The sequence below is a fragment of the Salmo salar genome, chromosome ssa13, assembly GCF_905237065.1.
Source record: "Salmo salar chromosome ssa13, Ssal_v3.1, whole genome shotgun sequence".
Classification (NCBI taxonomy): domain Eukaryota; kingdom Metazoa; phylum Chordata; class Actinopteri; order Salmoniformes; family Salmonidae; genus Salmo; species Salmo salar.
The window spans coordinates 106,709,939-106,723,369 of NC_059454.1; the positions used below are offsets into that span (position 1 = coordinate 106,709,939).

Genomic DNA, 13,431 nt, shown 5'->3' on the forward strand with positions numbered 1-13,431 from the left:
CTCACAGGCAGCACTCACAGGCTTAATGAATCACAAACAAGTTGTCATAAACTCTCCGAGGCATTGTGATTTGATGTGACTAACTACATTCAGATGTTGGTTCACTCTGCTCTGTGAATCTCTTTGGGCTTCCCTCCAAACACTAATATCTTCCAGCTTGTACATATTATGTAACAATATACAGTATAACAATATATGAACCTCCCTTTTCATTAGGCTATACCAGACCCCTATACGTACAGTTGAAGTCGGAAGTTTACATACACCTTAGCCAAATACATGTAAACTCAGTTTTTCACAATTCCTGACATTTAATCCTAGTAAAAATTCCCTGTCTTAGGTCAGTTAGGATCACCACTTTATTTTAAGAATGTGAAATGTCAGAATAATAGTAGAGAGAATTATTTATTCCAGCTTTTATATCTTTCGTCACATTCCCAGTGGGTCAGAAGTTTACATACACTCAATTAGTATATGGTAGCATTGCCTTTAAATTGTTTAACTTGGGTCAAATGTTTTGGGTAGCCTTCCACAAGCTTCCCACAATAAGTTGGGTGAATTTTGGCCCATTCCTCCTGACAGAGCTGGTGTAACTGAGTCAGGTTTGTAGGCCTCCTTGCTCACACACGTTTTTTCCGATCTGCCCACACATTTTCTATGGGATTGAGGTCAGGGCTTTGTGATGGCCACTCTAATACCTTGACTTTGTTGTCCTTAAGCCATTTTGACACAACTTTGAAAGTATGCTTGGGGTCATTGTCCATTTGGAAGACCCATTTGCGACCAAGCTTTAACTTCCTGACTGATGTCTTGAGATGTTGCTTCAATATATCCACATAATTTTCCTTCTCATGATGACATCTATTTTGTGAAGTGCACCAGTCCCTCCTGCAGCAAAGCACCCCCACAACATGATGCCCCCCCATACTTCATGGTTGGGATGGTGTTCTTCGGCTTGCAAGCCTCCCCCTTTTTCCTCCAAACATAATGATGGTCATTATGGCCAAACAGTTCTATTTTTGTTTCATCAGACCAGAGGACATTTCTCCAAAAAGTACGATCTTTGGCCCCATGTGCAGTTGCAAACCGTAGTCTGGCTTTTTTATGGCGGTTTTGGAGCAGTGGCTTCTTCCTTGCTGGGCGGCCTTTCAGGTTATGTCGATATAGGACTCGTTTTACTGTGGATATAGATACTTTTGTACCTGTTTCCTCCAGCATCTTCACAAGGTCCTTTGCTGTTGTTCTGGGATAGATTTTCACTTTTCGCACCAAAGTAAGTTAATCTCTAGGAGACAGAACGCGTCTCCTTCCTGAGCGGTATGACGCCTGCGTGGTCCCATGGTGTTTATACTTGCGTACTATTGTTTGTACAGATGAACGTGGTACCTTCAGGCGTTTGGAAATTGCTCCCAAGGATGAACCAGACTTGTGGAGGTCTACAATTTTGTTTCTGAGGTCTTGGCTGTTTTCTTTTGATTTTCCCATGATGTCAAGCAAAGAGGCACTGAGTTTGAAATACATCCACAGGTACACCTCCAATTGACTCAAATGATGTCAATTAGCCTAACAGAAGCTTCTAAAGCCATGACGTCATTTTCTGGAATTTTCCAAGCTGTTTAAAGGCACAGTCAACTTAGTGTATGTAAACTTCTGACCCACTGGAATTGTGATACAGTGAATTATAAGTGAAATAATCTGTCTGTAAACAATTATTGGAAAAATTACTTGTGTCATGCACAAAGTAGATGTCCTAACCGACTTGCCAAAACTATAGTTTGTTAACAAGAAATTTGTGGAGTGGTTGAAAAATGAGTTTTAATGACTCCAACCTCAGAGTATGTAAACTTCTGACTTGAACTGTTTATGGCTTTGGGCTATATAGTATTTTGGACACTATTCCATATAAATAGACTTTGTGTAAAACAACCTTTCTAAACTTCTCTTTTCATTGTTGATGTTGAGTTCAGACCCATTAAATAAGGCTATCAATGTCACTTTGCATTACCAGTTTGACTTGATGATTTGGTATGAGATGCTAATGATTTGGTATGAGATGCTAATGATTTGGTATGAGATGCTAATTATTTGGTATGAGATACTAATGATTTGGTATGAGATGCTAATGGTTTGGTATGAGATGGTAATGATTTGGTATGAGATGCTAATGATTTGGTATGAGTTACTAATGATTTGGTATGAGATGCTAATGATTTGGTATGAGATGCTAATGATTTGGTATGAGATACTAATGATTTGGTATGAGATGCTAATGATTTGTTATGAGATGCTAATTATTTGGCATGAGATGGGAGGATTTGGTATGAGATGCTAATGATTTGGTATGAGATGCTAATTATTTGGTATGAGATGCTAATGATTTGGTATGAGATGCTAATGATTTGGTATGAGATGCTAATTATTTGGTATGAGATGCTAATTATTTGGTATGAGATGCTAATTATTTGGTATGAGATGCTAATGATTTGGTATGAGATGCTAATGATTTGGTATGAGTTACTAATGATTTGGTATGAGATGCTAATGATTTGGTATGAGATGCTAATGATTTGGTATGAGATACTAATGATTTGGTATGAGATGCTAATGATTTGTTATGAGATGCTAATTATTTGGCATGAGATGGGAGGATTTGGTATGAGATGCTAATGATTTGGTATGAGATGGTTATGATTTGGAATGAGATGGTTATGATTTGGAATGAGATGGTTATGATTTGGTATGAGATGCTAATGATTTGGTATGAGATGCTAATGATTTGGTATGAGATGCTAATGATTTGGTATGAGATGGTAAAAATTTGGTATGAGATGGTAAAGATTTGGTATGATTTGGTATGAGATGCTAATGATTTAGCATCTCTCCGCAGTAAAAGGCACATGACAGCTCATGTCAACCTGGATCCTGACCTCACTCCATCTCAATGTCAATCTGGATCCTGACCTCACTCCATCTCAATGTGGACCTGGATCCTGACCTCACTCCATCTCAATGTCGACCTGGATCCTGATCTCACTCCATCTCAATGTGGACCTGGATCCTGACCTCACTCCATCTCAATGTGGACCTGGATCCTGACCTCACTCCATCTCAATGTGGACCTGGATCCTGACCTCACTCCATCTCAATGTCAACCTGGATCCTGATCTCACTCCATCTCAATGTCAATCTGGATCCTGACCTCACTCCATCCATCTCAATGTGGACCTGGATCCTGACCTCACTCCATCTCAATGTGGACCTGGATCCTGACCTCACTCCATCTCAATGTCGACCTGGATCATGACCTCACTCCATCTCAATGTCGACCTGGATCATGACCTCACTCCATCTCAATGTGGACCTGGATCCTGACCTCACTCCATCTCAATGTCGACCTGGATCCTGACCTCACTCCATCTCATTGTGGACCTGGATCCTGACCTCACTCCACTCTAAACTTCCATCCGCAGACACAGCGAGCCTGTCTCCAGAACTCACTCTCTCTTCTATGTTCTAATTCTATGTTATAAATCTATGTTCTACAGACGCAGTGAGCCTGTCTCCAGACCTCACTCTCTCTTCTATGTTCTAATTCTATGTTCTAAATCTATGTTCTACAGACGCAGTGAGCCTGTCTCCAGACCTCACTCGTGGCACGCCACCAAGCTAGGCGAGGGCCAGCCAGACCCCAGCATGATGCAAATATCCCAGGACCCTCCCTGGCATCACACCTACCCCTCCAGGTTAGTCAATCAATCAAGTGATCAATCAAATATATTTCTAAATCCATTTTTTTACAGTTGTCACAGTTTTGAAGCTGTGGTGTGGTGAACACAGGGCCCCTGTCAGAAAGTCTATAAAGGGCTTATTATTTAAGTGGGTTTTATACATTTTACATGGAAATATTTTGATCCTTAAACATTTTAAGTATGAGGGATGTATTGTTCATATTACATAATGAGTGTACAAAACATTAAGAACACCTGATATTTCCATGACATAGACTGACCAGGTGAATCCATAGACTGACCAGGTCCTACTCATTCAAGGGTTTTTCCTTATTTTTACTATTTTCTACATTGTAGAATAATAGTGAAGACATCAGAACTATGAAATAACACATAAGGAATCATGTAGTAACCCAAAAAGTGTTAAACAAATCAAAATATATTTGATATTTGAGATTTTGTAAACTAGCCACCTGTTGCCTTGATGACAGCTTTGCACTCTTGCCACGCCAAAAGTGCCACAATCTAGTCAACTTGACAACTGTGGGAAGCATTGCAGCCAACGTGGGCCAGCATCCCTGTGGAACCATAAGGACTGTGTAGGGCTGTATTGACTGGAGAGAGTTATCTGGTCTACCACATGGACACTGGAGTCTTGAAGATAAAGGAATTCAGACGCTACCAAGACCAGAGTAAAGATTGCTAACCATATCCGCTCAATGCCATGATCTTTCAACAAAAAGCAGGTGTGTAATTCTATAGAAGGTTATATAGCCTGGTGAGTCATGCCTTTACGACTGGTTACGTAAGAACTATGGTTTCTATAGATTATGGCTGATTCCCAAATGGCAGCCTACAAAAGTAGTGCACTATATATATAGGGAATAGGGTTCCATAGGGCTCTGGAGAAAGTAGTGTACTATATAGGGTTCTATAGGGCTCTGGAGAAAGTAGTGCACTATATAGGGAATAGGGTGCCAAGTAGTGCACTATGTAGAGAATATGGTGCCAAGTAGTGCAGTATATAGGGAATAGGGTGCCATTTGGGACGAAGATACCACTCTCTTGTTGCTCAGTTGAACCCAACTGTTTCTCATGAAAGGACAGTAGTGTATTTTCTTAGACTGAGACTCATGGACAACAGTAGTATATTATCTTAGACTGAGACTCATGGAGAACAGTAGTGTATTATCTTAGACTGAGACTCATGAAGACAGTTTTTCTTAGACTGAGACTCATGGACAACAGTAGTATATTATCTTAGACTGAGACTCATGGAGAACAGTAGTATATTATCTTAGACTGAGACTCATGGAGAACAGTAGTATATTATCTTAGACTGAGACTCATGAAAGGACAGTAGTGTATTTTCTTAGACTGAGACTCATGGAGAACAGTAGTATATTATCTTAGACTGAGACTCATGGAGAACAGTAGTGTATTATCTTAGACTGAGACTCATGGACAACAGTAGTATATTATCTTAGACTGAGACTCATGGAGAACAGTAGTATATTATCTTAGACTGAGACTCATGGAGAACAGTAGTATATTATCTTAGACTGAGACTCATGAAAGGACAGTAGTGTATTTTCTTAGACTGAGACTCATGGAGAACGGTAGTATATTATCTTAGACTGAGACTCATGGAGAACAGTAGTATATTATCTTAGACTGAGACTCATGGAGAACAGTAGTATATTATCTTAGACTGAGACTCATGAAAGGACAGTAGTGTATTTTCTTAGACTGAGACTCATGGAGAACGGTAGTATATTATCTTAGACTGAGACTCATGGAGAACAGTAGTATATTATCTTAGACTGAGACTCATTGAGAACAGTAGTATATTATCTTAGACTGAGACTCATGAAAGGACAGTAGTGGAGTATCTTAGACTGAGACTCATGGACAACAGTAGTATATTATCTTAGACTGAGACTCATGAAAGGACAGTAGTGTATTATCTTAGACTGAGACTCATGGAGAACAGTAGTATATTATCTTAGACTGAGACTCATGGAGAACAGTAGTGTATTATCTTAGACTGAGACTCATGGAGAACAGTAGTATATTATCTTAGACTGAGACTCATGGAGAACAGTAGTATATTATCTTAGACTGAGACTCATTGAGAACAGTAGTATATTATCTTAGACTGAGACTCATGAAAGGACAGTAGTATATTATCTTAGACTGAGACTCATGAAAGGACAGTAGTATATTATCTTAGACTGAGACTCATGGAGAAAAGTAGTGTAATATCTTAGACTGAGACTCATGAAGAACAGTAGTATATTATCTTAGACTGAGACTTATTGAGAACAGTAGTGTATTATCTTAGACTGAGACTCATGGAGAACAGTAGTATATTATCTTAGACTGAGACTCATTGAGAACAGTAGTATATTATCTTAGACTGAGACTCATGGAGAACAGTAGTATATTATCTTAGACTGAGACTCATTGAGAACAGTAGTATATTATCTTAGACTGAGACTCATTGAGAACAGTAGTATATTATCTTAGACTGAGACTCATGGAGAACAGTAGTATATTATCTTAGACTGAGACGCATGGAGAACAGTAGTATATTATCTTAGACTGAGACTCATGGAGAACAGTAGTATATTATCTTAGACTGAGACTCATTGAGAACAGTAGTATATTATCTTAGACTGAGACTCATGGAGAACAGTAGTATATTATCTTAGACTGAGACTCATTGAGAACAGTAGTGTATTATCTTAGACTGAGACTCATGAAAGGACAGTAGTGTATTATCTTAGACTGAGACTCATGAAAGGACAGTAGTGTATTATCTTAGACTGAGACTCATGGAGAACAGTAGTGTATTATCTTAGACTGAGACTCATGGAGAACAGTAGTATATTATCTTAGACTGAGACTCATGGAGAACAGTAGTATATTGTCTTAGACTGAGACTCATGGAGAACAGTAGTATATTATCTTAGACTGAGACTCATGGAGAACAGTAGTATATTATCTTAGACTGAGACTCATGGAGAACAGTAGTGTATTATCTTAGACTGAGACTCATGAAAGGACAGTAGTGTATTATCTTAGACTGAGACTCATGAAAGGACAGTAGTGTATTATCTTAGACTGAGACTCATGGAGAACAGTAGTGTATTATCTTAGACTGAGACTCATGGAGAACAGTAGTATATTATCTTAGACTGAGACTCATGAAAGAACAGTAGTATATTATCTTAGACTGAGACTCATGGAGAACAGTAGTATATTATCTTAGACTGAGACTCATGGAGAACAGTAGTATATTATCTTAGACTGAGACTCATGGAGAACAGTAGTCTATTATCTTAGACTGAGACTCATGGAGAACAGTAGTGTATTATCTTAGACTGAGACTCATGGAGAACAGTAGTATATTATCTTAGACTGAGACTCATGGAGAACAGTAGTATATTATCTTAGACTGAGACTCATGAAAGGACAGTAGTATATTATCTTAGACTGAGACTCATGGAGAACAGTAGTATATTATCTTAGACTGAGACTCATGGAGAACAGTAGTATATTATCTTAGACTGAGACTCATGGAGAACAGTAGTATATTATCTTAGACTGAGACTCATGGAGGACAGTAGTATATTATCTTAGACTGAGACTCATGGAGAACAGTAGTATATTATCTTAGACTGAGACTCATGGAGAACAGTAGTATATTATCTTAGACTGAGACTCATGGAGAACAGTAGTATATTATCTTAGACTGAGACTCATGGAGAACAGTAGTATATTATCTTAGACTGAGACTCATGAAAGGACAGTAGTGGAGTATCTTAGACTGAGACTCATGGAGAACAGTAGTATATTATCTTAGACTGAGACTCATGGAGAACAGTATATTATCTTAGACTGAGACTCATGGAGAACAGTAGTATATTATCTTAGACGTAGACTCATGGAGGACAGTAGTGTATTTTCTTAGACTGAGACTCATGGAGAACAGTAGTGTATTATCTTAGACTGAGACTCATGAAAGGACAGTAGTGGAGTATCTTAGACTGAGACTCATGGAGAACAGTAGTATATTATCTTAGACTGAGACTCATGGAGAACAGTAGTATATTATCTTAGACTGAGACTCATGGAGAACAGTAGTATATTATCTTAGACTGAGACTCATGAAAGGACAGTAGTGGAGTATCTTAGACTGAGACTCATGGAGAACAGTAGTATATTATCTTAGACTGAGACTCATGGAGAACAGTAGTATATTATCTTAGACTGAGACTCATGGAGAACAGTAGTATATTATCTTAGACTGAGACTCATGAAAGGACAGTAGTATATTATCTTAGACTGAGACTCATGGAGAACAGTAGTGTATTATCTTAGACTGAGACTCATGGAGAACAGTAGTATATTATCTTAGACTGAGACTCATGGAGAACAGTAGTATATTATCTTAGACTGAGACTCATGAAAGGACAGTAGTATATTATCTTAGACTGAGACGGATGGAGAACAGTAGTATATTATCTTAGACTGAGACTCATGGAGAACAGTAGTATATTATCTTAGACTGAGACTCATGAAAGGACAGTAGTATATTATCTTAGACTGAGACTCATTGAGAACAGTAGTGTATTATCTTAGACTGAGACTCATGGAGAACAGTAGTATATTATCTTAGACTGAGACTCATGAAAGGACAGTAGTATATTATCTTAGACTGAGACGGATGGAGAACAGTAGTATATTATCTTAGACTGAGACTCATGGAGAACAGTAGTATATTATCTTAGACTGAGACTCATGGAGAACAGTAGTCTATTATCTTAGACTGAGACTCATGGAGAACAGTAGTGTATTATCTTAGACTGAGACTCATGGAGAACAGTAGTATATTATCTTAGACTGAGACTCATGGAGAACAGTAGTATATTATCTTAGACTGAGACTCATGAAAGGACAGTAGTATATTATCTTAGACTGAGACTCATGGAGAACAGTAGTATATTATCTTAGACTGAGACTCATGGAGAACAGTAGTATATTATCTTAGACTGAGACTCATGAAAGGACAGTAGTATATTATCTTAGACTGAGACTCATGGAGGACAGTAGTATATTATCTTAGACTGAGACTCATGGAGAACAGTAGTATATTATCTTAGACTGAGACTCATGGAGAACAGTAGTATATTATCTTAGACTGAGACTCTTGGAGAACAGTAGTGTATTATCTTAGACTGAGACTCATTGAGAACAGTAGTGTATTATCTTAGACTGAGACTCATTGAGAACAGTAGTGTATTATCTTAGACTGAGACTCATTGAGAACAGTAGTATTTTATCTTAGACAGACGGATGAAGGGACATTTGATCCACCAGTCAACTGCCTGTGAAGTCGATGTGTTTAGGACAGCTTGTTTGTAGATGGATTAGCCGACAACGTCACTAAAACGATGCACATGCTTCAATGAGGCAGAAGGCATTGTGTTCATTGTGCACATTTATTTATGTTTTCAGTAAACATTTGGAGACTAAATATAGTTTACATGTTGTCAACAATCAAGGCCAACCCCGTCTGTTTTGCACCATAGTTGCACTCGCGTCGGTTTTGTTGCTAAACAACCAACCTGTCTGTATGTAGACTGTTGTTGTGTTCAGACCAGTTCAGACCAGGACATTGAGGCCCTATCAGTCAGTGATGTCAGAAAATAATGAGGGGGGGGGTATTGACGTCATCTGTCTGCTATGGATGGACATTCCTGGTGACACCTCCCCTCTACCGTTCCCATGGCAGCTCCCACTCCCTCTCGGGTCGTCCAATGTTGCCAGTTATTTGCTGAGAGAGTAGAGAAAGTGAGAGAGGGTGGAGGAGAGAGAGAGGGAGAGAGGGTGGAAGAGAGAGAGAGAGAGGGTGGAGGAGAGGGAGAGAAGAGAGAGGGAGAGAGGGTGTAGGAGAGAGAGAAGAGAGAGGGAGAGAGGGTGTAGGAGAGAGAGAAGAGAAAGTGAGAGAGGGTGGAGGAGAGAGAGAAGAGAGAGGGAGAGAGGGTGGAGGAGAGAGAGAAGAGAGAGGGAGAGAGGGTGGAGGAGAGAGAGAAGAGAGAGTGAGAGAGGGTGGAGGAGAGAGAGAAGAGAGAGGGAGAGAGGGTGTAGGAGAGAGAGAAGAGAGAGGGAGAGAGGGTGGAGGAGAGAGAGAAGAGAGAGGGAGAGAGGGTGGAGGAGAGAGAGAAGAGAGAGGGAGAGAGGGTGGAGGAGAGAGAGAAGAGAAAGTGAGAGAGGGTGGAGGAGAGAGAGAAGAGAGAGGGAGAGAGGGTGGAGGAGAGAGAGAAGAGAGAGGGAGAGGTAAATAGCGGCCTGTCCAGTTCTGAGAGTATGGTAGGAGAGAAATGAAGGTAATTGGTCGGAGAGAACTGGAGGTAATTGCGCTGCTATAAGAGCGATTAGTGCTGATCTCAGAGCTGTTACGTCCTCCTCATATTCATTACTGCTGTAGAAATATCAACCAATACTGAGCCTCTACCATCCCCCAACACACACACACACACACACACACACACACACACACACACACACACACACACACACACACACACACACACACACACACACACACACACACACACACACACACACACACACACAGGCATGCAGACTACTCACACGTCACATGTACGCACGCACAGACACACACACACACAGACACACACACAGACTACACACACACAGACACAGACACACACACACACACACACACAGGCATGCAGACTACACACACGTCACACACACACTCTGCCTGCCATCCCCCCTCCTCCACCTATATAACCATAGAAGGGCAACAAGCCCAGGGGCCCCGTTGATGTTTTAAACTGGATTAATCAACAGGGAACTGCTGTTGTTTTAAACTGGATTAATCAACAGGGAACTGCTGTTGTTTTATACTGGATTAATCAACAGGGAACTGCTGTTGTTTTATACTGGATTAATCAACAGGGAACTGCTGTTGTTTTATACTGGATTAATCAACAGAGAACTGCTGTTGTTTTAAACTGGATTAATCAACAGGGAACTGCTGTAGTTTTATACTGGATTAATCAACAGGGAACTGCTGTTGTTTTATACTGGATTAATCAACAGGGAACTGCTGTTGTTTTATACTGGATTAATCAACAGGGAACTGCTGTTGTTTTATACTGGATTAATCAACAGGGAACTGCTGTTGTTTTATACTGGATTAATCAACAGGGAACTGCTGTTGTTTTATACTGGATTAATCAACAGGGAACTGCTGTTGTTTTATACTGGATTAATCAACAGGGAACTGCTGTTGTTTTATACTGGATTAATCAACAGGGAGCTGCTGTTGTTTTATACTGGATTAATCAACAGGGAACTGCTGTTGTTTTAAACTGGATTAATCAACAGGGAACTGCTGTTGTTTTATACTGGATTAATCAACAGGGAACTGCTGTTGTTTTATACTGGATTAATCAACAGGGAGCTGCTGTTGTTTTATACTGGATTAATCAACAGGGAACTGCTGTTGTTTTAAACTGGATTAATCAACAGGGAACTGCTGTTGTTTTATACTGGATTAATCAACAGGGAACTGCTGTTGTTTTATACTGGATTAATCAACAGGGAACTGCTGTTGTTTTAAACTGGATTAATCAACAGGGAACTGCTGTTGTTTTATACTGGATTAATCAACAGGGAACTGCTGTTGTTTTATACTGGATTAATCAACAGGGAACTGCTGTTGTTTTATACTGGATTAATCAACAGGGAGCTGCTGTTGTTTTATACTGGATTAATCAACAGGGAACTGCTGTTGTTTTAAACTGGATTAATCAACAGGGAACTGCTGTTGTTTTATACTGGATTAATCAACAGGGAACTGCTGTTGTTTTATACTGGATTAATCAACAGGGAACTGCTGTTGTTTTATACTGGATTAATCAACAGGGAACTGCTGTTGTTTTATACTGGATTAATCGGTAGTTACATGATGAAAAAAATCTCTTCAGATACAAATTTATACCTGGTCACACCTCCATCCCTAGTCACACCTCCATCCCTAGTCACACCTCCATCCCTAGTACCTAGTCACACCTCCATCCCTAGTGCCTGGTCACACCTCCATCCCTAGTGCCTGGTCACACCTCCATCCCTAGTGCCTGGTCACACCTCCATCCCTAGTACCTGGTCACACCTCCATCCCTAGTACCTGGTCACACCTCCATCCCTAGTGCCTGGTCACACCTCCATCCCTAGTACCTGGTCATACCTCCATCCCTAGTACCTGGTCACACCTCCATCCCTAGTGCCTGGTCACACCTCCATCCCTAGTGTACCTGGTCACACCTCCATCCCTAGTACCTGGTCATACCTCCATCCCTAGTACCTGGTCACACCTCCATCCCTAGTACCTGGTCACACCTCCATCCCTAGTACCTGGTCATACCTCCATCCCTAGTACCTGGTCACACCTCCATCCCTAGTGCCTGGTCACACCTCCATCCCTAGTGTACCTGGTCACACCTCCATCCCTAGTGCCTGGTCACACCTCCATCCCTAGTGCCTGGTCACACCTCCATCCCTAGTACCTGGTCACACCTCCATCCCTAGTACCTGGTCACACCTCCATCCCTAGTGCCTGGTCACACCTCCATCCCTAGTGTGCCTGGTCACACCTCCATCCCTAGTACCTGGTCCCACCTCCATCCCTAGTGTGCCTGGTCCCACCTCCATCCCTAGTGCCTGGTCACACCTCCATCCCTAGTACCTGGTCACACCTCCATCCCTAGTACCTGGTCACACCTCCATCCCTAGTGCCTGGTCACACCTCCATCCCTAGTACCTGGTCATACCTCCATCCCTAGTACCTGGTCACACCTCCATCCCTAGTGCCTGGTCACACCTCCATCCCTAGTGTACCTGGTCACACCTCCATCCCTAGTACCTGGTCATACCTCCATCCCTAGTACCTGGTCACACCTCCATCCCTAGTACCTGGTCACACCTCCATCCCTAGTACCTGGTCATACCTCCATCCCTAGTACCTGGTCACACCTCCATCCCTAGTGCCTGGTCACACCTCCATCCCTAGTGTACCTGGTCACACCTCCATCCCTAGTGCCTGGTCACACCTCCATCCCTAGTGCCTGGTCACACCTCCATCCCTAGTACCTGGTCACACCTCCATCCCTAGTACCTGGTCACACCTCCATCCCTAGTGCCTGGTCACACCTCCATCCCTAGTGTGCCTGGTCACACCTCCATCCCTAGTACCTGGTCCCACCTCCATCCCTAGTGTGCCTGGTCCCACCTCCATCCCTAGTGCCTGGTCCCACCTCCATCCCTAGTGTGCCTGGTCACACCTCCATCCCTAGTGTACCTGGTCACACCTCCATCCCTAGTGCCTGGTCACACCTCCATCCCTAGTGCCTGGTCACACCTCCATCCCTAGTGTGCCTGGTCACACCTCCATCCCTAGTGTGCCTGGTCACACCTCCATCCCTAGTGCCTGGTCACACCTACATCCTTAGTGCCTGGTCACACCTACATCCTTAGTGCCTGGTCACACCTCCATCCCTAGTGCCTGGTCACACCTCCATCCCTAGTACCTGGTCACACCTCCATCCCTAGTGTACCTGGTCACACCTCCATCCCTAGTGTACCTGGTCACACCTCCATCCCTAAT

General features: G+C 41.7%; 1 protein-coding gene across 3 annotated transcripts in view; it reads left to right on the forward strand.

Moving 5' to 3' along the window:
* shroom3 (shroom family member 3) overlaps positions 1 to 13,431 on the forward strand; it is a 209,404-nt gene that overhangs the window by 154,083 nt on the left and 41,890 nt on the right. For all 3 annotated transcript variants that reach the window (XM_014138941.2, XM_045692630.1, XM_045692632.1), the window contains one exon: positions 3,621 to 3,743. In XM_014138941.2, the coding sequence (XP_013994416.2) occupies positions 3,621 to 3,743 (123 nt within the window). The remainder of the gene's footprint in view (positions 1 to 3,620; positions 3,744 to 13,431) is intronic.